This window comes from Acanthaster planci, linkage group LG03 (assembly GCF_054643075.1).
Source record: "Acanthaster planci isolate LZ-2023a linkage group LG03, COTS_SCS, whole genome shotgun sequence".
Taxonomy (NCBI): domain Eukaryota; kingdom Metazoa; phylum Echinodermata; class Asteroidea; order Valvatida; family Acanthasteridae; genus Acanthaster; species Acanthaster planci.
In genome coordinates this window covers 3,392,014-3,419,192 of record NC_141779.1, presented here as the reverse complement: position 1 = coordinate 3,419,192, position 27,179 = coordinate 3,392,014, and the positions used below count along the sequence as shown (strand labels likewise).

General features: G+C 44.1%; 1 protein-coding gene across 1 annotated transcript in view; it reads right to left on the bottom strand.

Annotated features, from left to right (window-relative positions):
• LOC147799560 (uncharacterized) overlaps positions 1 to 27,179 on the bottom strand; it is a 92,341-nt gene that overhangs the window by 46,153 nt on the left and 19,009 nt on the right. Inside the window, exons 17-47 of the mRNA XM_087133984.1 lie at positions 26,658 to 26,817; positions 25,472 to 25,768; positions 25,074 to 25,334; positions 24,341 to 24,607; positions 23,826 to 24,089; positions 22,027 to 22,311; positions 21,369 to 21,632; positions 20,304 to 20,401; positions 19,701 to 19,890; positions 17,890 to 18,207; positions 17,277 to 17,555; positions 16,053 to 16,304; positions 15,169 to 15,271; positions 14,419 to 14,603; positions 13,347 to 13,601; positions 12,941 to 13,050; positions 10,891 to 11,065; positions 10,598 to 10,716; positions 10,083 to 10,215; positions 9,109 to 9,405; positions 8,425 to 8,694; positions 7,602 to 7,883; positions 6,119 to 6,367; positions 5,322 to 5,606; positions 4,778 to 5,032; positions 4,204 to 4,485; positions 3,818 to 4,078; positions 2,877 to 3,179; positions 2,053 to 2,343; positions 1,434 to 1,721; positions 389 to 640 (exon numbers count right to left, since the gene is read on the bottom strand). Of these exons, the coding sequence (XP_086990110.1) occupies positions 389 to 640; positions 1,434 to 1,721; positions 2,053 to 2,343; positions 2,877 to 3,179; positions 3,818 to 4,078; positions 4,204 to 4,485; positions 4,778 to 5,032; positions 5,322 to 5,606; positions 6,119 to 6,367; positions 7,602 to 7,883; positions 8,425 to 8,694; positions 9,109 to 9,405; positions 10,083 to 10,215; positions 10,598 to 10,716; positions 10,891 to 11,065; positions 12,941 to 13,050; positions 13,347 to 13,601; positions 14,419 to 14,603; positions 15,169 to 15,271; positions 16,053 to 16,304; positions 17,277 to 17,555; positions 17,890 to 18,207; positions 19,701 to 19,890; positions 20,304 to 20,401; positions 21,369 to 21,632; positions 22,027 to 22,311; positions 23,826 to 24,089; positions 24,341 to 24,607; positions 25,074 to 25,334; positions 25,472 to 25,768; positions 26,658 to 26,817 (7,330 nt within the window). The remainder of the gene's footprint in view (positions 1 to 388; positions 641 to 1,433; positions 1,722 to 2,052; positions 2,344 to 2,876; positions 3,180 to 3,817; positions 4,079 to 4,203; positions 4,486 to 4,777; positions 5,033 to 5,321; positions 5,607 to 6,118; positions 6,368 to 7,601; positions 7,884 to 8,424; positions 8,695 to 9,108; positions 9,406 to 10,082; positions 10,216 to 10,597; positions 10,717 to 10,890; positions 11,066 to 12,940; positions 13,051 to 13,346; positions 13,602 to 14,418; positions 14,604 to 15,168; positions 15,272 to 16,052; positions 16,305 to 17,276; positions 17,556 to 17,889; positions 18,208 to 19,700; positions 19,891 to 20,303; positions 20,402 to 21,368; positions 21,633 to 22,026; positions 22,312 to 23,825; positions 24,090 to 24,340; positions 24,608 to 25,073; positions 25,335 to 25,471; positions 25,769 to 26,657; positions 26,818 to 27,179) is intronic.

Here is a 27,179-nt window from a genome sequence, read left to right as displayed (position 1 = left end):
TAAAAAATCAGGAAGTTGGTCAAGTTATACAGCACCCAATCTGTACAAAAACTAAACACAGTTGTCCGTACTCAAGAAAAAACTACATTTTCAAATATAACGTGGTGTTAAAATCATCTGTTTGACGTTAAATCTATCTATATATCCAATAGAATACTCTTTGGTCTGAAATTGGGAAGTGGATCCCGAAATAAAGTCATGTTGAACAACTTCAAAGTCCAAATTCATCAACCGTGTGTTGAATTTTTGAATGACTAAGGACCGATTTCAATATTTAACACAGATAAAAACAACATTTAAAAGGAAAGAATCCTTTTCTTCAAACTCACTTGGTAGCCACTACCTTTAACTTTCTCTGAAACCATTTTTTTAATCCACCATAACTCACTTGTCCTGACAACCTTGCTCCCAGTGGGCAAATTGTTGTTATTGGTGGAGACCAGGATGGTGTATTCTTTGCCGGGAATGAGGCCACTGAAGGTTCGTATCGCAGGTCGGCCTGGGTTGGCGACCTGCGAGGCAGCATCCTCGCTGATCTGTAAGGTGTATTCGGTGTAGTCGCCCATCACCTCCCCCCAGGTAAACTCAATGCTGTTCTCCTGAACACCCCGGATGATGACTTCAGCAGGGTTGGCACTGGCTGTGAGAGTGATAAGGGTAGAAATAAAGATGTGGTGGAGTAGAACTTTCACACATCCAGTCACACAGATTATCACTTTCTTTTTTTTATCATTTTGGGAGGGGTTAACAGCCATATATACTTTACTCAAATTGTGAAAGACGATGAAGCAGCCCATCATCATTTTTTACTCTTCCTGGGCGGGTTGTCAAGAAAAAACAGCATGTTCTGTATGCTCACAAAGGGATCCACGAAAGAAACAAATGGCCCCCCAAATTTAACTGGGCATTTGAAATAGTCAAAAAAGATGGACACAATGGTAAAATATGAGTGATGGCAGAATTTTACAAAACAGTTTGACTAGGGGCTCATTCAAAAGGAGACTACACTATGAGTGTATACCGGTAAGCAGCTGCCAACAAGTTGTCAAACTATAGTCAGATTCACAAACTGGGACTTTTCTCGTCTTCCATCTCTGCAACCTGGGTTTGAATACCACCAAGGCCAACCTTTGGATTGGGCTCTGAGTTTGTAAGTGATCCTGTGGGTTTTCCCTGGAATATTGGTCCAGATTTTCCTCTCACCTCTAAAACTGTCCATTTCTTCATTTGTCTTCTCCCTAGGGCCACTAAGGAGAAATTTGATAGCTATTTACCCTGTTTAAATAAAGACTGAATACGCTGTTAACAATCATTGATGCAATTGACATGCACCTCGTTGGTCTTACATCAGTGATGTCAGCACAAGAAGATCATCATGTGCACTAAGCCAATACACCGCCTCGTCCTCTGCGAGGGTCAACGCAGCTGCTTACCTGTGGTGAAAGTTGCAGACAAGTCAGTACTTCTCTCACTGTTGTCTGCACCACCGGACACTGCCTCCACGGTCACCAAGTAGTCACTGGCTGGCAACAAGTTTTCAAACTTGACCTGCAGGGGGCTGCCCACTCTCACCACCAGGGGTGAGAGGGTGATCCCGTTGTCGGGGAAGTACGATACCAGGAAGAGGTCCACGTCTCCGGGACCAGAGCCACGGTTCCAGGTCACTTCCAGGGAGGTGGAGGTGCCAGTAACCCGGGTGAGAGATTCCGGGGGACTCGGCCCTGCCAAATGACAAGATTGGTCAAAACAATCAAATGGCAGAAAACTGCCACAACTAGAATCTCTGATTACGCGATTCATATTATGCACACTGTGCACCCTATGAATAGGGTGCAGAAGGAAATCATCCGATTTTTTTACAACCATGAGTTTATTGTCCTATTTTACCATTTTCCAAAAGGGCACAACTCTCTCAAAAAACTTTCCTGTGGAGAGGGCTGAGTTTCTTTTCATGATGACTTTCACTCATCAAGTGTTTATTTCCTGTTTAATTCACTTGGCCTTACTGTCAAAGCATTCCATAAATTTGGTCACAGTGCTTGTTGAACTTACGTGTGCGCTGCTGCCCGGTAAGAACGCTTGGGTCGACGATATTGCCAGGCGTGATCTCGATACGGATATCGTACAGTCTGCCGGGGACAAGACCAGTGGCCAGGTAGGAGGCGGTGGACTGTGCGGTGTTTCGAGGGATGAAGATGTCGGTGAATATTGGTCTGGATTCACTAGCTGGCCAGAGAAAGACGAAATAACCGCTAACACCGTCATTCGGAACCTCGGCCCACAGAATGTCCATGGAAGTGGTGTTCACATTCTGAATAATGATCTGCCCACTCGGAACAGGGTCTGGAGAAAAGGCAATTAATTATGAAATATGTAAGTGGTCCTGTCTTATTTAAAGTTATAATGACTGAATGACGCTACAATCTGTCAGATGTTCTGACTTCCGACCTTGTGGGTTGACTTTAAAATCACAGGGAAAGGGCTTTATATCCAGCAATGGGATATACACTGTGACCTGGGGTGACTCACTCGACCTCCACTCGCCTTTCTTCATCCAGGAGTATAAATGGGTACGCGTGAGGGAAGAGTGGGTAACTGTGATAAATTGAACCAAGTTGTGTACTCTCCAGGGAGATTAGATGATTTCAAGAATGCTTCTGGGCCCAATGAGCGGGGATGATAAAGAAGTATAGCTGACTGAGCAACATCATTGGTGGATATGTACATCTTGCCTGCATCTTTCCAGAGATCACAAGCTCAACAATTCTATCAAATTATGCCAGTTCTTGTGCTTGCAATGGATGAGATGGACAAGCCCTCTTGGCTTTATATCAGTCTAGAACTATTAGTTCTTTAAAAGAAAAATGGCTACTAACTAGTGTGGAAGGTTCTTGCGACTCTGTCGTCATTCCGCTGTTGCGCAAACACGGGGTCTGCACTGGACTGCAGGACGGCCACCACTTCAATCTCATAGTCCGAGTCTGGGTTCAGCATCTCAAAGCGGTAGCGTCGATCCTCGTCTCGGTTGATGCGGCCAGCCAGTGACTCTTCCCCTCGCTCGTTGGTGATGTATACCTCGTAGAAGCTGAAGTCACTAGAGCCTGCCGGGGCATTCCAGGAGACTTCGATGGATGTGGTTGTCACAGCGATGGGACTTATTCCTGAGGGGTTGGCTGGGTCTGGATAAGACAGCAGGGTAGTGTGAATCAATACACATGGAACAAGGCACTGTTCTATTCACAACTTAAATGTTTGATAATCGTAAGAAACGAATTTAAATACATCAAAATCCTCTACATGTGTGATGTCAATGATAACAGTACAGCTAAACGGTCTGATCAAAGATGTCAAAGCACCCCATGGCAATAGGGTTTCCCCAAGACAGGCCACCACTGCATTATGGTTAACAGCAGTACATCATATGTTGCAGGCCACGTCTTTAGGCTTACTTTCCAGCCTCCAAATTCTTCACCACAAAGCATAACGGTCACCACTTGTGTCATCTACAGCTTTTATTATCGTGCCAATCCAGCAGCACCGACTGGCCCTGCATTTTTTTGTCATTTGCCAAAGCTTTGCAGGCTTCCTTACAGCCAATGACAATGGCAGATGTAAGTCGGGTCACATGAGTCAACGAGTGAAAAGAGAAGATACCTGACATTGACACTGACGGTGACATTGACTTCACTGTTTCACTTGCCAGACTAAACCACACAGTTAAGGTTAAGATGCTTGGAGCTGGAAATCTGCAAGTTTCTCATCCATGCTATTGTCATGTGTGTGCTTTATGACAAGTTTACTGACAGCAGCAACCTACTTGTTCGAATATGAAGACTGGATGTAGGTTGTTGAGTGCCTGAGTAGACCAGGTCCACACGGTATATCGTGGCCGGTGACAGGGAGCCAAACATGGCCTCTTCAATCGCCAGGTTCTGAAGAGAGTTGACCAGGGCACCACTACTTCTAAGGAAAAGGCTCAGTTGATAGTCCGGAGCCGTGCCAGTAATCCGACCCCACACAAGGGAGACACTGGTCGAAGTCAGGGATCGGACTAGGATTGTCCCAACATTCACCGTTGCTGATAGAATGGACCAAAAAATACTTATCATTTCCAAAAAAAGTTCATATGCACTTTGCACTGGAATATCTTAAAAGAGGTAATGGCTGTTCACTCAAGGACTAACTAACATGTTTGTTCCTCACCAGTTGATGCAGTGACATTAACAGGTGCACTGATTTCTTGCAAGTCCCCGGTTCCTGACACTGTGACCACATCAAAATCATAGGTTGTGGATGGTAGGAGACCAGTCACCTTCAACTGTGTGACCATCTTAGGAGTGGAGCCAGCTGTGATGGGTACCAAGGAGCCCATCCTCTTGTAAGACACCCGGTAACCGCTGAAGATACCGGTCGCCGGGGTCCACAGGAGGGTGACTGATACGGCATCCGATGACACAGCAGAGACAGACAACGGTGGATTGGGAACTAAAGCAGATCATGAAAACATCATCATTAAACACTTGTATACTTTGTAATATAAATCCGAAAGAGCAAAAACCACTGACAAGAAAATACTCCAGGCAAAAACTTAACTCAAACATAAACATTTTACCCTTGTGACTGATCTTCAGCATACAAGTTTGCAAAAGCTTACCAAAAAAAAGGTACACCCAATGCAAGACATATGAGCAGCTAGCAATCTCTATGACACTGACTAATACGGTTGTACAGTAATCTCAAAGTTTCCTGACAACATCTGCACATTTGTGCTACGTACTTGTCCTCTGCACCATTGATGTCATAATGCCTGTGTTAGTCAGCACAACCACGCTGATGTTATAGAGTTCCCCAGCCACAAGGTTTGAGAAGACCACTAGTCGCTGAATGTTGTTAATGACCCTAGTGGCGCTGGGTGAATCGATGGAGACGGAGTAGCCAGTGAAGCCTGGTACGTTGTCTGCCGCACCCCAGGAAGCTCGGATAGAGGTTCTGTCCACAGACAGGATGACAAGAACTCCTGGATTTGGGGAAGCTGTAAGGAGAGATAAATAGATGCTATGACCCATTGCTACAAAGTCCTGTACAGATGGTCGCAGGACCAGCAGTATATCTGGAACTAGATTTTTACATCCTAGGCTAACAGTCTAGCTGAAATTTCCTCTACTCTTAGTTTAATCTGGGAAAAACGATGTTTGGTAATTCGCTGTAAACTACTCCAGCATAAATCACGGCCAACTGAAAGACATCAACAAAAGAATGATACACAATAAGTGGATGCTAAGCAAGTCTGACAAAATGGCAGGTTATTCAACCGTACTTACTGGTGTTGGCTGTCAAGGTATCCGGTTCACTAACTGTTCTCAGTAGACCGGTTCCGGAGCTTGTGACCACTTTAATGTTGTATGAAGTGGCCGGGAACAGGTCCTCTAGTTGATAGTTGTCCACACTTCTTGTGACAAAGATTTCATTGAGGACAGGCCCATCGCCGATGTTGTAGGTGATAATGTAGGAATCAAAGTCTGAGACCACAGAGGGCTCATTCCAGCTAATTGAGATGGAGGTTGTGGTAGAACTGACGGCAAACAGTCCAACAGGTGAAGCTGGCACTAAAGAAAAAACGGTTTAAAAATTTTCCACGAAATAATGTTGACTTTGCACTGTGATTGCTGCTTTAGCACAAAGGAGACACAGCAAAGATTGGTGAAAGCATCAGTTGAGTTTTCTCTGATGAGATTATGTGGAGGCACTGGAGGCCAGCCTTATCCTGTTCATTTGGCTATGGCTAGCAATCAAACACAATTTGGGAAATGCTCCTAGCCACAAGCTGATGACTGCCATAGAAACCTATGTTAGTTTACTGGCCACAGCAATTAGCTGGAACGCAGTCTGAAGCAAAAGCTGATCATTCTTGGTACACAGTGGCTTCCTAAGGTATACAGATTTAAAGCACGTGGGAGTCAGTAAGTGACAAGACCTTACTTGTCTAGCATCCGCAGAAAGATGCCATCTTAAGTATGTCTTAAGTCAGCAAATTTCACTGACTAGCTCAAAATAACACTTTTGAGTAAAAGCAGCCACGTCAACAGAATGTAGGATTGGCAAGTCTAGACATACTTACGGGTGCGGAAGGTGTTTGTACTGGACAGAGCGCCGGCTGTGACGGTGACATTGTAAAGACTTCCAGGCCGCAGGCCACTGAAGCTACCAATGCGCACTGCATCTGGTGCAACCACACCGACGTTGGTTCCAGACGAAGGTGCAAGTTGATAAACGTAATTCTGGAAGGCTCCAGTGACTTCCCCCCAGGTAAACTCCACAGTGGTGGCCGTGATTTCCCGGAAAATGACCTCAGCTGCAGCGGCAGCATCTGTAATATTTAACACAAATCACAATTAACTAAACTTGACAAGTTGAAATAATCTAAATACTTGCTTCTAGTCAAAAGGAAATATTGTCAAAGATCAAAAACCAAGGCCCATCTTGGTATATCTGCAACGCAGTGTAAGCTGTTAGGTAGATTTTCACGCTAAGCTTACCAGAAAGAGGAACAAACTATTCAAGACACACAGTATGTGAAGAAAACTTTTTGTACCTTTTTTGCATATGATAAAAACAAACTGAGCCCTGTTACGATGTATCACTTTTGATGTCTCATCCTAAACAAAGACGAACTAAGTCAGACAAAAGATGCTGAGGGCTTTCATAGATTTACCTTGTAATTCATTTTGTAAAGATGGATCATAAGAGAAACTCTAATTTCCTTTGTTACTTTCTCAAACTCAAAACAGGGAATACAGGAAGAGCAGCCCAAAACTGACGAAGACAGCACAGATAAGGCCAACATTTTTTTTCATAAGTAAGATTATGAACCACTAACTCCAATTTTAGCAAAGATGCAAAATGAAAATAGTCAAACAATGTTTTCCTGAGGCAGGATTTTTACTATTTTGAAAAAAATATGAACGGTGCATGATTTCTTTCTAAATGAAACGCTTGAAGTTAGCTGATAAAAAAAATCAAAAGTGATCTTATTTTCAATAATATACCCGGATTACACAAAGAACCGGTCAGTAAGTGCGAACTGGTATCCAACCTCCTTGCAGGAGGATGTAGTGCCAGGCAACTGTTGTGCATAGTGCAACTGTCAGTGGTCAAGTATATGTACTGTGCTTTATGACCACACACACAAAAATACAAGAGCAAGTCAACTGGAACGCTGAATTTACCAGCGATAGTGCCGCAGATATCCTCAACTAGCAGCACAGCCGTCTTTACCATGTTGTTTTTCCGTTCATGTTATACAAGGGAGAGATTCCTTTACATGTTGCAGAGAGGCGATTGACACAATCCCATTGGTCATTTGTCTCCAAGATGGTGACATAGTTTGCAGAATTGTGGGTTTCAAGAATGACCTCCAAAATACCCAAGGCCCAAGTTTTTTCTCCTCCAACCTAGAGCAAGTTAGTTGTATTAAAAGAAATGACCTTCAACCTTTTTTCTTCCTTAGTACCCTGGGAAATTTCACGCCGTATTTGTAAATCAACAAATAGAAAATGCTGGATTAAAAAACAAAATAAGGGGAAGAAGAAGTGCCAAGTTACTTGTGGACATGGTGCCTGAGCGGGGGACACTGGTGGTCCGATCTATTCCTTCCCCAGCCACTGCCCGAACGGACACGGTGTACATGGAGCCGGGGAGCAGCTTGCGCAGGATGAAGCGTGGGGTCTGACTGGCCATCACGGTAATCGGGTTGCTGGAGCTACCGTCCTCCGGCTGGTAGTCCAGGAGGTAGAAGTTCACCACTCCGTTGGACGGTTGCCAGCCGACCTCCAGGGTGGTCGAAGAACTGGACAATCTGAAAGGTATCCCTGGCTGGGCTGCACCTGTGAGCAAAACAATGTGGGAAGGTATCATGCCATCAATGCACTGCTTGCCGAGGGCGCACAATCAAGTACAGTCCAAGTAAATCCACCTGCATTTTTTTTTCATTGCTGAGGTTTTGGATCCCCTCTCTCCAAATGAATTCTTGGTGAATCCAATACTTGTCAATCACAGATGCTTTCCTGTCTAACTGCCCACAGGAAGGCAGAAAGGTGCAAAAAGAGTTCAACTGACAGACCGGCCACTTCTGTTCTCAAACTCTAACAAGGCTGTTTCCTCGGTGAAAACAACTGAACCAACCTGACTATTCCTGCCGATTGAGAGACCATTAAACAAGGTGCATTAATAGTATTGCTGCATAGTCGTGAAACTGTCATCATCAGCATTTGAGGTTAATGGATCCACAAGAAGCGCACACCTTCTTAGATATTACAGAAATGGTGATCAGGTCGTGATTGTAACTTCCTTGATAAAGTAAGGAATGCAGAGATAAATAAAAATGGAAGTTTTCGTTGTAGATACAAGAATCTGAAGAGGACTTACGGGTGCGCTGGGAGGTTGCTAGGGTCAGTGAGGAAGTGACCACCACCTCAACGGTGTACAGTTCACCGGGGGTCAACCCCTGGAAACGTCTGGTGATAAAGAGCTGGTTGGGGTTCACCGCCTGCGCCTGTAGAACATCCCGTCCGGCCCCTGTCCTGTAGATGTAGATCTGGTAGATGTTGTTGTCGGCGGCCAGGTTCTCTCGCCAGACCACCGTGATCTCGCTGGTGGTGTAGCTGCTGACAAAGATCTCGCTTAATCCAATATCAGCTGTGGACGAAGAGATCAAAAATAAATCATCGCATTATGTCTGGAACATTTGGAAGCAATGGTGACTGGTTTTTTTCAGGAATGCCTGAGCAACTAATACTGTACATGTTCAGAGCCTGTTTCGCATCTGAGAAAACAGGGCAGTGATTTTGCCCAGATAGTTTTGTCAAGTTAATGTACTTTACAGACAAAAATCGTTTTGATTCAGCTCACCTGCCAGGTTTGTGCTAAGCGTCAGGACATAAACAAAACTAAAACTATTTTAGCAAGGACTTTTTCTGCCTTCCCATATTAAACTAAGTGAGACCACATGTTCAAATGTTGAGTTTTGACTTGAGACTTTTTCGTTCGACAGTTTTTTCTCAACACAAAGGAATTCAATACATAAGCAGTGAGGTTTAGGATTCTGTTTACCTGTTTCTACAACTCTCTCAGAAGCTGTATCCCCAAACTGGGTGGGGAAGAAACCGACACCGGTGTTCCTAGAGTCCAGCCTAGACTTGACCACCACACGGTACTCTGATAGAGGCATCAGCAGTGAGAAGTCAGCGGAGGTGGTGTTGGGACCGACCATCTGCGGGAACGTTGGGTTGCCCGGGCCGAAGACCTCAATGTTGTATCCATTCAGAAGACCGCTGGCAGGCTGCCACGTGATCCTGAAGGACGTTGGGGTGACTTCACTCACCGTGATGACCCCTGGTGAGTCAGGATCTACAACACAGCCCCAAATTGCCAATTATTAGGACAAGGCAGAAATATTTAGGCTTCTATACACACCTATAACCAGGCATTTCTTGCTTTGGCATTCCCATGATAGGTAAGACATTGTTTTGCATTTGAACCTTAGATAATCAAAGATCACAAGCTGTTCATGCTTGTGACATCATCCACCATGAGCACCCCGGCATCAATGCTCTGGTCAAGACCCCCTACGATGATTACCAGAACTTAACAGAGCATCACAAGAACAACACAAGACCTCCACTCTGGATACAAGTCGCAAGCTATTCAAAATGAGCTGCAACAAAAGCATTCCTTTTTCATTGGTAACCCCATTACTCGTGACTGGTCTAGCGACCAGTTTTGTGATGGTCTCAACGACAACGGTGTCTTGTAACTACTCCGGGAAACTGATAACTAGGGGGAGCAACAATTTGTGTATATTGAAACAATCCATCATGACCAGTGCACATTATCTTGAGAACAAATCTCGCTTCAGCCGGTGCTCTTCAAGAAATGCTAGCAAACTCCAGCATGCCTGACGTTATATCTGTACTACCTATAGCCGGCGCTCCTACTCAGCGAGCGAATGAAGACAAAAAGGAGTAATGCCAAATGAGTAAAACACCACCATCCATGCAACCACTCCGGCTGAATTGAACTCTTACTTGTGCGAATGTCTTCACTGAACATTACAAATGGACTGATGGCGTTAATCAGAACTTCATAGATCCGGGACGGTTGCAGGTTTGTGAATTCATAGTTGACCGGCTCCACAGCCCCGGCCCCGCCTCCAAATATCTGGCAAACGGAGAGAAGATATTATTAGGGTTGATTACTCAACCAAGGTTAGAAACCCAGAGCACTTCCCCGATGTGAACGTTTTCTTAAAACAAAGGTCATATCTGCTTTTCTTGGCTGCGGCTTGTAATGACAAATAGGTATATGATAGAGGCTGCAGGTGCTTCCCATAGAGCTGTGTGTAATTTCAAGCTGCTTCCAAGTACTTCAAACACGGCTAGCATTCAGGAGGGTTTACACAAATGTGATTACACCTTTCCCCCCAGGAGGAATCATGACAGTTTTTTTTTCTCAATCCATGCCCGGTACAGGAAATGAACATGAACATGATTTCTGATTTCAAGGAAGGAAGAGAGAGGTGAAAGTTCAGCGTGATTAGTACCTGTGTACTAGAGCCTGTTATGGATGCCGTATATTCTGAGGAGCCGACAGCGGCCCAGACTAAGTCTGCAGATGTTGAGGTCAGTCTTCGCACCAACAGCTGGCCGGTTGGTACCGACGCTGAAAGGACATCGGAAACAAAAGAAGTGACTGGGCTATACAAGTGAAGACACAATGGAAATCCAAACTTGCACTCATGTTTTGTTAGACAGCGTAAGGTTGTATTTCTTGGCTTGCAGTCCGTCCTGCTTTGTAAGCATTTTGCTAAGTATTAATTGGCATGTATTTGCTTACAGGTTGACTGGGTGTAAGACGCTGGTTCGCTGACGCGTTCCGAGTTGCCCACCCCACTCACTGCTACAACCTCAATGGCGTAACTGGTGTTGGGATACAACTCAGTGAGGTCAAAGGTCGTCGTGCTGATTATATCGGACATGAGCTTCACAGTGCCCTCAGCAAAGTACGAGACCTAATGCAGGATGTGGAAGTACAACAATGTGAACTCATAGATGGAAAAAAGGTTGCAGAAAAATGGTGTATTCTTAATAGTGTTGTGGTCGAGGCCATGACAGGTCCTTTCGCAAGACCAGTTATATAAGTAACAGGGTGAGCTAGTAAGGGGATGCTGTTTTCATAGTTCATTTAAACAACTTGTGGCATTCCTTAAGACTCAAATGGCTTGTGACGGGCCTGCAGGGACTTGTGAAGGATCCAACCACAATACTGGTTTCAGCACACAACACAGAGTTACGTGTTTCTTGATGAATTGAAGGCGATGCCTCATAAACGGAACAGGTTACGCTGTTCTGAGTCCCTAAAAGTATGAAATCGGCATTCATAAATATACCTCAGACATTCTCCCTATTCAACAATGCACAACTTGACCATGTATTATTATTGATGATGCCCGCTGCATAAAACACCTGCTGATACCTTGATATGAGACAGTTTACTCCATCCCTATTGGTCATGAATCTGCCACGCATGTGCCAAGTCCATATAAGGAGATTCTTTTAGACAACTTACACAAGGAATATACCATAAAATGGACAGGGGTGTTTGGGAAAAAGAAAGTAAAATTCTAGAACAAAATCGTTGGAAATCCATCATACATTGACTTTTTTTTACCATCAGACTAAAAAAAGGTATTTATAAATGGGAATAAATATGTGCGTGGCCAAGACCGGCTTGGGAGACTGAATGCTGATAATGCCCTCCCCTGTGGCTCGGGCATTAGTCGCATCCATTCTCCTGAACCGGTCTTAAATGCATGTTTAAGACTGACCAATCATATATTTATGCCCTTATTAACCCCTGCCTTCAGAATCCTCCATCTGCTCAAGGCTTTGGCAACCCCAAAACAAAGATTGACAGTTCACTCAAGATGATCTCAAGGGGAAAATTTCATCCTCTGCGAGTGATGAGAGTGACACCTGATCATCGTCTCCCAGGCTTTAATGCTGCTTAATGTTGCTATCAAACGCCTTGGCTTTGGGTGAGATTTCAGGCCAAGAGGAGTGTACGATATTCAGGGCAACAAAGACATTAACAACAGGGTGTGACCACTCACCAGGTATTATAAGCACCGATACAGTGTGACAGAGGTTACAATTGCAAACCTTACCTAAGACACACATAAATATATGCTACACAATCATCAAAGGTTAAACCACTTGCCGCTGGGGATCCGGGTTTCAGGCACGTATTCTTTATACGCATAGCCAGTGTCTCCAAAATCGGACAAAGGGAACCGGGCCTTGTAACAAAAGACCGTACTCGTAACAAAAGACCAGGCTGCTGGGAATTGCCAACATTTATTCACTCTCAATAGTGGAGATAATCCAGCCTTTTTTTGAAACAGTATACAACGGTTTGGGGCATTTAGTGCGAGCGGATTACCACCGGGGACAAAAGTGCTCTACCACCGCAGCGATGAGCCACACAGTACCGCTGCATACTAAATCTGGCCCCTATTGAAAAGAGGTCAGTTTTGTGCCAGTTTCTTGAACAAAAGAAAATTACTGAACACCCCACAATCTGGGCTCTTTTTACAAGGCGGCAGGCCTGGCTGAAATACTCCAGCGTCAATAGATCTTGTCCGTCAAATTAAAGTAGAAACCACACAGTCCTTCGTGTGGGTGTCCAGTAAATGAAGATATGAATTTTTAAAGAATTTTAAAAACAGAAAAAAATGAAAATTACCCTGTCCCAGCATCAACAACATTTATAAATGCCCCCTGGCGCGATGTGGTTAAGCAGCGGACTCTTGATAATGCAAACCCGACTGTGATTTGTACTTGGCTGCCATGGAGAAGCTCCAAGAGGTTATACATGGACCGCTTACCCTATAGCCTGTAACATCTCCACTTGGTGCGGTCCATCGTACGGACAGAGACACAGGTGTGACGGAACCTGACAGTGAGGGAGTGTTTGGATTCACCGGTGGGTTTGGGACTGAAAAGAAAGAAATATTTCACAAATCCAACATTATTTTGAGACAAAACTTTGACCAATAAAGAGAGAAACACAGAGCTCTATGAATTTAAACAAATTAATATTTGCACCTGCACCTTTGTGTTTTCATAAAACATAATTTTTGTGTACAAAAAGCAACATTATGATACTTCAAATACTGTATTAATTCTGACAAAACTTATGTCACGGTGTTCCCTAACCTTAACTTTGGAGTTGATCACAAGCGTGAAATGTAACCTGGTTGGAATTTTTGGCACGGTTGGAATTGGACTTACAGGTTCGATCGGTGACTTCTCCAGACACGTCTTGTACCCCGACCGCCACTACACGAATGGTGTACTCTCTTCCCGGGGTCAGGCCTGAGAACGTGGCCTCTCGATTGTTAAGATCAATTGTTGGGACTCCTTCACTGGGCGCGATGGTAACAGTGTGTTGTACAAAGCCATCCAGGCCAGAGGCATCCCCCCAGAAGATGGTGATGGTGGTGGTAGTCACGTCTTGAACAGCAAGTTCTGCTGGGGCAAGTTGAGCTGCCGGCAAACCGCAAACATTGAATTCAAATAATCAACAAGTCTGGGGTGTGTTTTTCGCAACGTCTAACCAGAAACATGTCTGTGACATCAAAGCATGAGACAAAATGTGAGGCAGTGACATCCATGGTTCAAGAAAGCAGACAACATAGTTGAAAGATATTTTTTTTCACCCTAAGATATTTTTTTTCACCCTAAGATATTTTTTTTCACCCTGGTCAACACAATTCTTTCCACTGCTGCTCTCTCTTTCCGTTTCGAAGAAAGTACACGTTTGGTTCACAGCACGTAACAGCAAATTTGGAAGGACATAATTAACTTAAAATTTGTCCACTTGCTTTCTGCCATTTGGAACCGGCTATGAACCAATTTTAATCTCCACTTCTTGTCCAGTCAAAACAGTGACATCACACTGGTATCAACTGAAGTGCAAAAGCACTCAACCAATGACCACCGCAAAAACATATTTCTGGGTTTGAGTTAACCTACATGGTAAACGTGTAGTTATTTGCATTGGGAAGGATCAACAATTAATCATGTGGGTACAAGGATGTCAAAACCAATGACTTTGTACCAAAGTTCACATGACAGCTGTTTGTAACCCACATGTCAGCCAGCCTGTTCAGTATTTAAAAAGCGCATGCTCAAAATGCAATGTGTCATGGGTCATTCAAGAACATTAAAACGCGCGTGAAAAAGCAAACTGGTTCACAGGACATGGTCGCAATATACGACCAGTGGCACTGCCAGTCGGAATTAGACGCAGCCAGTAAGACCCATCTTGGGTTTGTGTCGATGGGTTTTCTCTGCCATGTACCTGTTCGTCCAGTGGCACTTTGTGGACTGCTGTATGTCTCTTCACCTTCAGGTCCACTCACAGAGACTACGTAGAACGTGTAGTTAGTCTCCGGCTCCAGTCTCCTCACAGTGAACCGAAGAGGTTGGCTCTTCTCTACAAATCCTGCCGTAATTTCAGGACCACCTACTGTTCTGTATGATATCCTGTGAGTGTGTGTTGGGGCAAATGGGACAGGAATGAATAGCTGAGGTGAGCTCGAACCCGTAACGTGTGGGTTGCAATTCCGGGAATCCCATGATATGTCAAGAACCTACATGTACATCATCAACACTTCTTCCTAGCTTTTAACCCAATTCCAACGGGGCTTTGCAGGAGATTATTCTAACCATGCGACTTTCATTGTTTGTTCATTACACCATGGTAAGGCACTTCTTATATACATGTCTTATACTCCAGAACTTAGTTATGGTCATTTAAAACTGATGATACTGGAAGCTAGTTGGGTGTCACTTTACACGGCAATTACCTTATAGACATCGATTACAGTAACAACTCAGGCTTTTGGCCTGGTGTGGTTAACTCATACTTGTGAATGAGGAAAACACCTCATAAGATTGACTGACCACCTCTACAGAGTTTCTTCCCGGCAATTTAACATTTGGGAATAATTTCACCCAATACTGACAGCACCAATGTAAAGCTCAACTGTCAAGAGGGATTCTGGGGTGCGGTTCCCTGTTTACACAGTTGAATGCAAGAGGTCTTTACCTGTATCGATCAAAGATGGGATCACCCTGGAAACCAGACCAGGTTATATCTGCTGTCAGAGCTGTGGTGGCATTTACTGTCACTGCAGGAATACTTAGTGGTACTGCATAATGAAACAGAGATCCGTATGAGAACGTCAGGAGAAATTGGCATTTATTAACTGTGTGAATGATCGGCAAGTTCTGACACTTGAATGCAACACTTGCAAGCTGGAAATTTGCAAAATTTGCTGGCAATTTTTTTCTGACACAAACCAAGGGGAACTTTAAGTCTGTTCTGGCTTTTCCAGCCAACTTTACCCAAGTGTGAGAGTTTTCAAGAGGGTTGACAACCATGGACCCAAAGGCTACTCAAGGTGATAACAACAAACAAGACAGGAAAAAAAAATCTCAAGGCGAGGTGGAAAGTTTTGCCCAGGGAAAATTAATCTGGCAAAATCAGGAGTGTCTTGGGATTGCAACCAAGAATGTTCAGACAGTTTATGGGTTTCACAAACAGCTATGTCTCTTGGTGCCTTTCAAAAGTATCAGCTTGGAAACATGGTCATTCCGCGAAGGCCAAAACTCAACCCCATGGAATGTCAGAGATACATATAATTGACTCAAAGGTGGCCTCAACCGTAACCACAAGAAAAGACAAAAGAGTGACCTAATGTGATCGCCTACTTCGTGGCAAGCTATCAATATATGAGCAGTACCTGACAGATATGCTGCATCTACCCATCAAATCTTCCCTAACCCTAACCCTGGCTCTAACCTTGACCCTTGACCCCTTGACTTCATATTTAGTGCATATTTTCCTGACAGGTTCGGTAACTTTCATCCAATCAGATTTTGACATTCCTCAAGGTATTGATGAATATTTAAAGTATGGCCAAGACATACGCGTTCTCTGGACAATGCTGCTCTGTTGACTAGACCCGGCGACGCTGTAGATGAGAGAGATCGTGTATCTCTGGCCGGGGGTTAAGCCCCTGATTGTGTAGAAGCGAATGGTGTTGTTGACTGCTGCATCTGTCGGCGGGCTGGTGTCAACGCGGAGAAGGTAAGGCTCCATGGCATTAGACAGGATGCCCCAAGTGACTCTGATTGTAGTGGTGGTTACGTCCTTGATGACAAGGGCACCAGGCGACGTGGCTGTGTGCAGCAAGAGGAAGACAAATGTAAGAGTCAACACGACTGAATACAACACAGCATAGGAAATTGGTAATTGACCCGACATTCATAAATACCTCAGACAGTTTTTCTATTCCTATTGGTCGAAACCTGTCACACGACCGTGTATTAACATTTGACAATGCCCGCTGCATGCGTAAATCACGTGCTGGCACGTGGATACCAGACAGCTTAATCGGGTCTGATTGGTCAGGAGTCTGTAAGCGCGAGACGCACCAAGCGTGCGCAAAGGTCATTGAAGGGGATTCTACTGGACAACTGTCAGAAGGAATATACCATAAAATGGACGGGGGTGTTTGGGAAAATGAAAGTAATGTTTTCGAACAAAATCGTTGGCAATCCATTTTATGTTGACTTTATTTGACTCTCTGAATAAAAAGGTGTTTATGAATGGGAATACATCTGTGCTTGGCCAGTCTTCAACTAATGTTTTAAGACCGACTCAGGAGAACGAACCCTGATAATGCCCTCGCATGTGGCTTGGGCATTAGCCAGGTCCATTCTCCGGAGCCGGTCTTAAATGCATGTTTAAGACCAGCCAAGCACGTATTTATTCCCTTATTCACAGTGGAATTAGGGGAATGCTCATATTTTCAATTGCAGTACTGTTTACACTTGGAACTGTGGACTGAAAAAAGAAAGTCCCACAAAGTCTCACGTAGAAATCTATGAAGATATTTTGCAATACAAAATAAACATTAAGAAATTCCACCATGATGGTCACACACACATAACAGATTTAAAAGTTTGGATTTAGATTTTTTGTCCGGCATAGGAAGTTCCCAACATTATATCTCAAGGAGCGACATACAGGCAACAATCTGGATAGGCATGCCATGTTCTGAAAGTCTCATTAAAGCAAAAAATACCAGTCCTTCTGGTACAGCTTTAAATGAGCTTTAAAATCAAGCACAAAGGCAGACGGAAACTCACTTGTCCGTTCACAGATGTCCATTGGTGCACTTGGCAAGTTGTATAGAGTTGTTGTTACTGTGGTCACAATAAATTTGTAGAGTTTATCTGGGGTGAGGCCCTCCACCGTTGCTGAAGTGACATCCTTGGGGACTTGGAACTTTTCCTCCTGTTGGCCATCTGGGGGGTAGTACTCCACTTCATAGTACTCAAAGTTCTGGTTGACCGGAGGAAGCCAGCCAAAAGTCACAAAGCTGATGCCCTTGTTTAGCGTCTGGAGGTTCCTCACTGGTTCAGATCCTAACCAAAACAAGACGCTGTCTTCAATGTTGGCAAATTTAAAATGAAGAACAAAATCTTGCCCATAACCCCATAAATAAAATACAAAAGATGAAGAGAAATAGGCAATCCACGTAGGCCTTAAGTAAGAGTTTTAGCTGAATTGGAATTGGGCTTTTGGTCAGGGTTGTAAAAGTAGAATACAGGCCCCAAAAGAAAGAGGTGATCGCTAAAATTGGCGAGATGAACTGGCTATCATTTGAAAAGGAAGGAATGACTGGTTAGTCTACAAAATGGTCCGTCAGACCCAGTGGGCCATTAACTAATGCTTTTACCAACCAGAAAGCTGACATACTGGTTTTAAATCGCCCTTCAAATTGTCCACTAGCAACTGTGTTGGCATCAATCCTGATGTAGTAAGGCTGTCCGGGCTGCAAAGGAATGGACGGAGTGGTTGTCACCGAAGTCACAGTGTCAAATGCTTTGTAGAAGACTGGCGTGTTCAGATCATCAAAGATGATCTCGTGGTAAGCTGTAGGCCTCGGGGGTGTTTCCCAGATGTAGGTCAGATAAACCTTGAACTGAGCATCACCAAAGTCGACAGGAAGCCAAGCAAACCCTAGGGATGTTGAAGTGTGCCGGAAAGGGTAGAGGACCAGCGTGGCAAGGTTACCTGAACAAACAAAACAGGGATGGCTAACATGTCATCTAGTTTCAAATATGATAAAATGTTTTTCCATTTCTGAAGAGAGGAAAAGGTGTAACTAAATTGGACGGTATTCTCTAGCTGGTGAATTCTTAGAGGATCGTTTCACCGACTAGAAGATCCCCTCTCTGACCAAACTGACTTTTTCATTGGTGGCAGTGAGCATGCATCTGCTTGACCTTTAGGATATTTCTACCTCAGCAGAAATGCACACATCAATATTTTATTGAAAACATTTAACAACCCTGCATTAAAGTTCAATGAAAGCTGTCTTGACCCAGTGGCTCGGTATCCAGAAGTGAAGCAGGGTCCAGACAACTCCCTTCATGCTTCAGGGAAAATGCCGACAGCCAACATATATCATTTTGGATTCATTTGCCAACCGAAGCTCTATTTCCTAACTGGAATTAATTATTGGGGGGCGTGGGCCCCCCTCCCCATTGCTACGCCCCTGAGTCAGACGAGGGCTCTGTGTCTAGTTTATCTCCAATGGAAACTACCTTTGTACAATTCATTTGGCTTAATCCCAAAACACCCGCACAACACGCACAAATTTTCACATCACTCCCATTTGCACCAGATTCTTTTTTCTACTTTGGAAATTCGACTGAACGTCCCTTATTTAAAATACTTCATTTTGCAACGGATGAATGGCACTTGAAAATTCCTCCTTTTTGAGTAAATTTGAAATATCTACTTCGTGAAATCCTTCTCGAGTACCGTCTCAGTACCCCACAAGTACCCTATGGGGTACTTCCCATTGTTCCGGTACCCCACAAGCCCCTCTATACACGCGTATCAATCCACACCGGCGGATCAATCAATCCACACCGGCGGATCATCAATCCACACCGGCGGATTATCAATCCACACCGGCGGATCATCAATCCACACCGGCGGATCATCAATCCACACCGGTGGATCATCAATCTACACCGGCGGATCATCAATCCACACCGGCGGATCATCAATCCACACCGGCGGATCATCAATCCACACCGGCGGATCATCAATCCACACCGGCGGATCATCAATCCACACCGGCGGATCATCAATCCACACCGGCGGATCATCAATCCACACCGGCGGATCATCAATCCACACCGGCGGATCATCAATCCACACCGGCGGATCATCAATCCACACCGGCGGATCATCAATCCACACCGGTGGATCATCAATCCACACCGGTGGATCATCAGTTCACCCCGACTTAATCATCCCAACACAAGGTACAGTCACACCCCATAATATTGATTTTTCCATTACACAGGTAAATGGTTTGATTGGCATTTTATCCATCCACAGGCAAATTTCTCAACTCACCTGTGACGTTGGGATTTATTCACACAGGAATTTTTAAAATTTTTAAAAGAAACTGTCCCAATGATTCAGGATTTATTCTGGCACATGCACTTTATTTGACTCACTCCTTTACTCACTAACTTATTCTCACTCACCAGTGAATCCAGTTGCAGTGGTGGGAACGCTCTTCTGTTCCGGGAAAGTGCCAGCAGCTTCAATCACTGTTTCCACAATGACATCAACGTTTGTCATTGCTGGGAGATCATCCAACAAGAGTTGGTTGGTTGGGCCAGGTGGCAGCTTTCCAGCAAAGATAGTCACACCCTCCATATTGACATAAGACACCTGTGCCAACAACAGGTTAAATCATCAGCACTTTGAAATCAAGGGTTCCACATCAATCACCATTCAAAGAGCATTTTTGTGTCTTTTGATCACATCTGCGTGTTCACATGGTGGACAGCACCAAAAGTCTGGTTGTGCACTCAACCACTTGTGGTGTAATAAGGCCGAAAGCATAAAATGTATTGACAGGTGCTTGAACTGAAATGGTTCAGCAATAAATGATGCCATTAATGCCGGTGTTATCAAGAGTCAAGTCAAGTTACAGCATTCGTTTGCCTTCAGTATTAAACAGTGCTAACCAGAGGTTAAGACTCAGGAAGACTGCGGCTGAGCATAAAATAATAAAGCTGAAGCCAAGGCTTCAGAACCTTGCTGGGAATTTCAAATCATGTCAAAGAACTGAACAAAATTACCTCAAAACGATCAAAGTATCCAACAGGATTGGTCCACTGGACGAGAATCTGGAAGTCTCCGCTATTACCAAAAGAAATCCCCGGAACTGCGGAAGGGTCTGTAAATCGGGAAATCCATTAAATGTAAAGATCGATAAAATTTTATACATTACACACGCCACTTTGTCTTGCTGGCCAAGCTACATGTTTCAAAATCTCAGTAACAGACGACGATATTGCCCAGGTCTGGTAGGACACTAAAGATGTCCACAACAAATCTTTGCACAAGGTCTTAGTTTTGCAGCTGACTTCTGGAAATAATCAGAACAGCAAATTCGCAACTCTTGTATCCAAATGGCGTGCATTAAATGTGTCATGTAACTTCACTGAAGCCAGGATATCCCAGGCTAAGGACGTGTGTCTGGACCTGATCACTTGGAGTAAAGTTTTGACCACTAATGCTCATGACAGGGTCACCAGGCATTCAAGTAGATCCTACTAAGAGACCTCAGCTACTGTAAATGGCAAATGGCCCTTTACAGTTTTGTTTGAGACATAACTGGTGCAGTTTTTACCACTTGGCTATGGCTGGAGAGGACACATGCATAAATGCATAAAGCCACTGCCAAGGTGCTTCCATAAGTTTGTGAGCCAAGTCATTTGAATTTTGCCATGCTGAGATAGGTCTTTATGGCACTGTATGAGTAATTAACCATTTGTAAACACTGTTGTTTGCGGCTGACAATATCGACCACTGAGAAATCCAAGACATACCTGCAGTCTTTTGAAATACACCCAAATGCCACGGATACTTGCTCCCAACAATCATTTGAATCGTACTTTTTACCCAACCCTCATGATTTTTTCAACAGTTAAGCTGTGCACAGAGGCCAAATTTAAGTTCAACAAATGGTCTACCTATGTGGTCTTTGTATGTGAATTAGCATATTAACTTGTCTGCCTGAGGTGAGTTGGGGGGAAGCATCTGGCCGTGCCAGTCTATACATAACAGACAGCCAGATTGTGTTTACACAAACTCTTGTTTAACAGGTATTCAAGAGTAGATCTCTACGCAGGATGACAGACCTGTTCGGACTTGTGTGCTGAAAGATGCCAGGGGATCCCCTCCAGAGGTGAGCGGAGTGACGGCGATTCGGTAGACGGTAGCTGGATCCAGGTTGTCCAATGTGAACTCCTGGTTGACAATATCCTCAATGCGCTGCTCAGTGCCTGTTGAGACCAGTGTCCTGACAATACGGTAGGTTGCTGCGGCGTTATTACGCAGCCAGATGAACGTCACGTTGCGGTCAGTCAACGAACGGATCAAAATGGTGTTGGGAGGAATGGAAGCTGTCCAAACAAAACAGCAAAACATGCAGCATTCATGTGTCTCTAAAGTTATTTTCTAATCATCACTTCAGTTCTCGCAGTCTAAGTAGACATTTCAGGCCCTGCTAGATTCCTCTTGATCCCCAGTTAGTTTCTTTCAAATAACCTTTTACGGCTGGAAAAAAATCCATCAGGTCTTCCAGAACGTAACTTGACTTTTGAGTAAAAAGGATTTTAAAAGGCACAAATTTCATGCTAACGAGGGAGGGTGTAAAGAGCCCTTTCTTACCCAAGGGTATATCAAAACACAACAAACACAACACACATTAGAACGAATGCAATACATAAAGATGTAATATCCTCAAACTCTTTTCACAATAAATTTCAGGTATGCACCTGCCTTGGTTCTACTTACTTGTCATTCCTGATGCAGTCGCTGGTTCACTGAACTCCAGATTACTGCCGGCACCAGCGGACGCAAACACCCGGATATCGTAGCTGGTGAGTGGGTCTAGGCCAGAGATGAGGAACGAGCGGGCATCTGGGTTGACCCTGCCTGCCTGCTCCTCCTGTCTGGAGCCCTGCCTCTCGTAGGTGATGACGTAGGAGGAGGTGGCATCGCCCGGCTCCCATGTGATGGGCAGAGCCACTGGAGTGACGCCTGAGAGGCTGACGGTCAAACTGCTCGGAGGGTTGGGTTCTGGAGAGGGCAAATCATCATTATCTTGATTACTGGTTATTAAGCTGAAGGTGAATCCACTGACAACTTCATCTTTTTTTTTGTCATTTTCTCAAGAAAGCCAAACAAGCTTCGTTCTCAGCAGCTCTCACGATGTCCTGCAATTAAATTCAGTGCAGCAAATTTTCCTTCTGATTTGATTACGATGCTTCTCACTCATTAGTAATTAATTGTAATATGGCCGTTTCACAATAGTGCGCCACCAAGAGTTTGCAGCACGTTGGCCAATCACAATGCGCGAAATTTGTCGGCCCAACACACCTTTGGAAAGGGTCGACAAATTTTGCACTTTATGATTGGCCAACGTGTTGCAAACTCTTGGTGGCGCACTACTGTGAATCACCCGTATTAATTTGCTGCCTTGAAAATTAGCCGCTGAATTAACTGTAGAAAGGGCTAAATTTAAATTGAATTTGGGTTTGAACATAACCCCTGTTTGTAGATATAATTAACAAATTTCTACTTGGATAACATCAAATCTTTTGCCATGCTCTAATCAGGTAATCTGGGGCTATGGCTTTGTCGTTTTATCATTGCCATGCTACAGTGATAAGCCAAAGACAAAAAGACAATGCCTTCTGAATATGTGACAAGGCTACATATGCCTACCACCGACGTTCTGATCCCACAATTGCCAGCTTTGCACAGAATCCAACATTTAGCTGCGTTGTAGCCAAGGTATTTCTTTTACAAGTTATAAGTCGTTTCAAACCCAAGTCATTTTTTTCAGCACATCTGATTTCACCAAGAGGATGTCATGGACAGGCCATTTTTTATGTTAACGAGGGCGACAAAAGCATGGCCACCTCGTGTCAACTTGCATTTGAGTATAGGTCATCTGACAATTTGGGGAAACATTCGAAAAACATTTCGTGCAACGGAGAGAAGAAAGGTTTCATTAAAACTGCTTCTCAAAATATACTTACAAATCTTCTTCCCCCAACAAACAAAAATTGCAAATAATTCATGTGTCCCTGTGTGCAGCTGGTGTATAGAAGTTGTTAACTATTTCTAAAGATGCACGGCCAAAAATGGCCTTTCCATGGCAATATCTTGGTGGCATTCTGTTCTCTGAATAACCCTCACTGACACAGCACTCGGATTTTTCTAACATACTTTACTGATGGCGTAACCCATGACTACCAGAAAAACAGGTTTGACCTAACGTTTTCTATCATATGATGCTGATATTTGTAAGATAAGACATTGGCGTAACAAAAAAAGACAGGTGTGCTTCGGAAGGTACAAAGTCATAGAGTTTTCTTCTACACATATTAAAAGAAGTTGATAAGGTCAACAAGTCAAATTTGTTCAAGTCACATAGATTACATCATTTTCTTCCGAGTCGAGCCAGCTCTCGAGTCATTTTGTGTTTCAGCCAAGTCTCAGGTAAGACAAATTGTGACCCGAGTCTGACTCAGGTCCAATTCTGCACTTCAGGTTAACAATTCTGTCATAAATTTGGGCCGACTCACTGGTTCTCTGTTCAGTAGTGTACTGGGTGTCATTATCTCCATCAACGGTAACCTTGATCTCGTATAGCTGTCCTGGCTGAAGGTTGGTAAATGATGCTTGGCGAGAGTTGCCATCGACAGTCTTCGACACACCACTGGTGGACGGACTAATGGTTACATCGTAACCCCGGAAGTTGGTCACCAGTGAAGACCCATCTCCCCAGTATACCTCAACTGTAGTGTTGGAATACCGTCTGACAACGATCTCCTGTGCACCAGCTTCCACTATGTGACAAAGTAGACAAAAAGACATACCCCCAATGAGATATTTGGGACTGTGGGTTTCTAGACGATGACCATTCAAAACCAGGAGCGAGCAAGGGTAGAAATGGTTATCATTTATTTCTTTATTCAAACTGAAATGTTGGCATTGGGTTGTGTCTTGTCCAGCAGCTTCAACAGGTTGGAGTAAAGAGAGCAAGGACAGTGATACCATAGAGGCATGTCTTGTAGACCAACAGTCCTACTTCACTTACAGGTGGTGAATGAGATTACTACAGGCTCTGCCTCCATTCCACCGATGAATGTGGTGATGGTGATGGCGTAGGCCTTGCCAGGCTCTAGACCATCAATTCTATATTGTGTTGGCTGTCCCCGGAGTATTGTTGTGGTGGACGGTGTCAGGCCATCGGCCGGGGAGTAGTTGACAGAGAAACCATCAAAGTTCCCCTCCGGCTCGGCCCAGGAGATGTTGGCAGAGATCTGAGTGACCTCTTCGAGGATGACATTGGGCTGGCTGGGAGCTGTGAAGAGGAAGGACATTACAATGCATGAGACAGGTTGTTTTTTCATTTTCCACTTTCACTCACAAACTGATGGTTAACAGCGATTGATTCGTGATGAAGCTGAGTGCTAATTTTAACAGGCATGCCAACAGGCACAGGTGTCATTCCAACCGTAGCAGACATTGTAAAGTATCGTTCAATTTAAAAAATAAGAAAATCAGCTATACGAGGAAATGTTGATCGAGTTAGCTGAGTTCTAGTGCATTTATGATAAAATTTCAATTTACAAAAGCTTACCATCCAATTACCATGCAAAGCAATGGAGCTATGGAGCTACTGTGTGATGTAATTCAAACATCCTTTACCGGCATGTGCTCTGTGCAAGTTTGTGGAATGGCAGTAAACCTTTATTCTCAACTGTACTCGGCCCCTGAGTTTGAAGAATGATACTGGACCTCGGATCAAGTTTTTTAAGTTGAAGTACCTGTTGTGAAGATGAGAGTTCGTTGCTGGCCAGGCAACTGTGGCGACTCCAATACCAGGCTATATGATGTTCCAGGTATCAGACTGTCAATTCTGCGTCGCCCGACTGCTTCCCCATCGATATTGGTGAGACGCTCTTGGTTGCCTTGAGAAAGTCTAAGGCGGTAGGTGGTGACATCTGTAGTGGTGACTTTGCCAAACTCCACATCGATGAAGGTGTCCGACAGTTGGGTGTAGATAAACTCCAGAGGTATCAAAGAGCCTATGATACCAGGACAAGAAAGAAATTGGTTGATGATACCAGGAAAACAAAGAAACTGGTTCATGTGCGGCAGACACTGAACTCATTCAAAATAAGAGACTGAATACATCCCTTGACTTCATAATTAATGTGTGCACCTGTCTTCTCCAGGAGTAAGACTTTTTCACTCCGGGATTCACAGTTGTTGGCATCTCCAGACACCGTCTGCAGTGAGATTTCATAGGATGTGTCAGGCTTGAGGTTGTTGATGATATAATTTCTGACAGCTGGCCCACTGGTGACGGTTACAGGTGGACGATTCCCACGATGGCTTGCCGGGAACCAGTTAATCAGGTAGGATTGGAAAGAGGAGATGTCAGTGGGCACAATCCATGTGATAACAATGGAGGTTGCTGTGACCAGCTGGGTATCGATGAAGGCAGGACTCAGGGGGGCTGAGGGTCGAATCGAATGAGCGTATTAAAGACAAAGCCAAAATTTTCTGGCTGACAAAATGTCCTGCAAGACCTATGACAGCTCAGTCTCGTGAAAACCTTGTAAAAAAATCTCAGTAATCAACTGGAAATGGTGCAACATGGTGCAGAGAGATTTATCTGATATTGCTTTCATCACATCTCAAGTGTCGGAGCAATGCTTAACCACTTGATGCCAGGGAGCCCAGTTTCGGAGACGTTGGCTTTACATGCATAGCCGGAGTCCCGAAATTGGACAAAGGGAACTGGGCCTTGTAACAAAAGACTGTACTCAGAACAAAGGACTGAGCTGCTGGGAATTGCCAACATTTTTTCAGCTGTCAGTAGCAGAGGAAATCTGTCATTGTTTTGAATGATTATACCACTGTTTGTGGTATTCGGCGCAAGCAGATTACCACCGGGGACAAAAGTGCTCCAGGGGTGAGCAATACAATACCACTGCACAGTCCGCATTTGAAAAGATGCCAGCAGCGCACTGGGCCAGTTTTGGGGAACAAAAGAAAATTATGTAACACTGCACAATCTGGGCTCTTTTTACACGGCAACAGGCCTGGCTGAAATAGCCGGGCGTCAATAGATGTTGTCTGTCAGATTAGAGTAGCCACAAGACAGTCATTCGTGTGGGTGTAAACATCCAGCAAATGAAGAAATGAATTTTTGAAGAATTTAAAAATGGAAAATCTGGGAAAATCCCCCAGGTATACCTCACACAACTTCAAATCAAACCTGGCAGCATGTGGTTGAATATCTCTTCTGTAGCAAGCATCTGAGGAAAGCATAGCTAGACTAATTAGATTCAGAACAGGTGATCTATGACCTTCAAAGAAGACAGGATACCAGACTGTCCTACCTGTTCTAACCATGACGGTCTGTTGCTGCGAATTCACAACTCCCTCAACATCTAAGGTAATTGTGTGGACAACACCAGGTGGGAGCCCAGTGAAGGTGTACTCATTACCAGTCACAGTTATGTCACGCTGATTTGCTGATGTTGCATCTGTCACTGACAGCTGTGGATAAATGGACACACATTTGTACAAATATGTCTGATGTCAGAAAACGTCATGATGAAAATGTACAGCTTCGTCCTGGAACTGCCTCACCGATGCTTGACCAATGGTACATGCATCGTGTCAGCTAATGGAAAAACTAACTTCCCTTTGATAGTTGTTCAGAATAGCTGACTCGAATGGTGCAATAATGAAGACTGCATCATTGAAATGTGATCCTAGATGTGCAGACGTTATAAGCATTACAGATACCGTGTTTGACACACAGTCTAATGTGATGGTTTGAGCCCATAGGGTACTTCAAGAAAATTGTGAAAGAATCAGACTTATGCTTTGTGACTATACAGAATCCTTGCATTTTT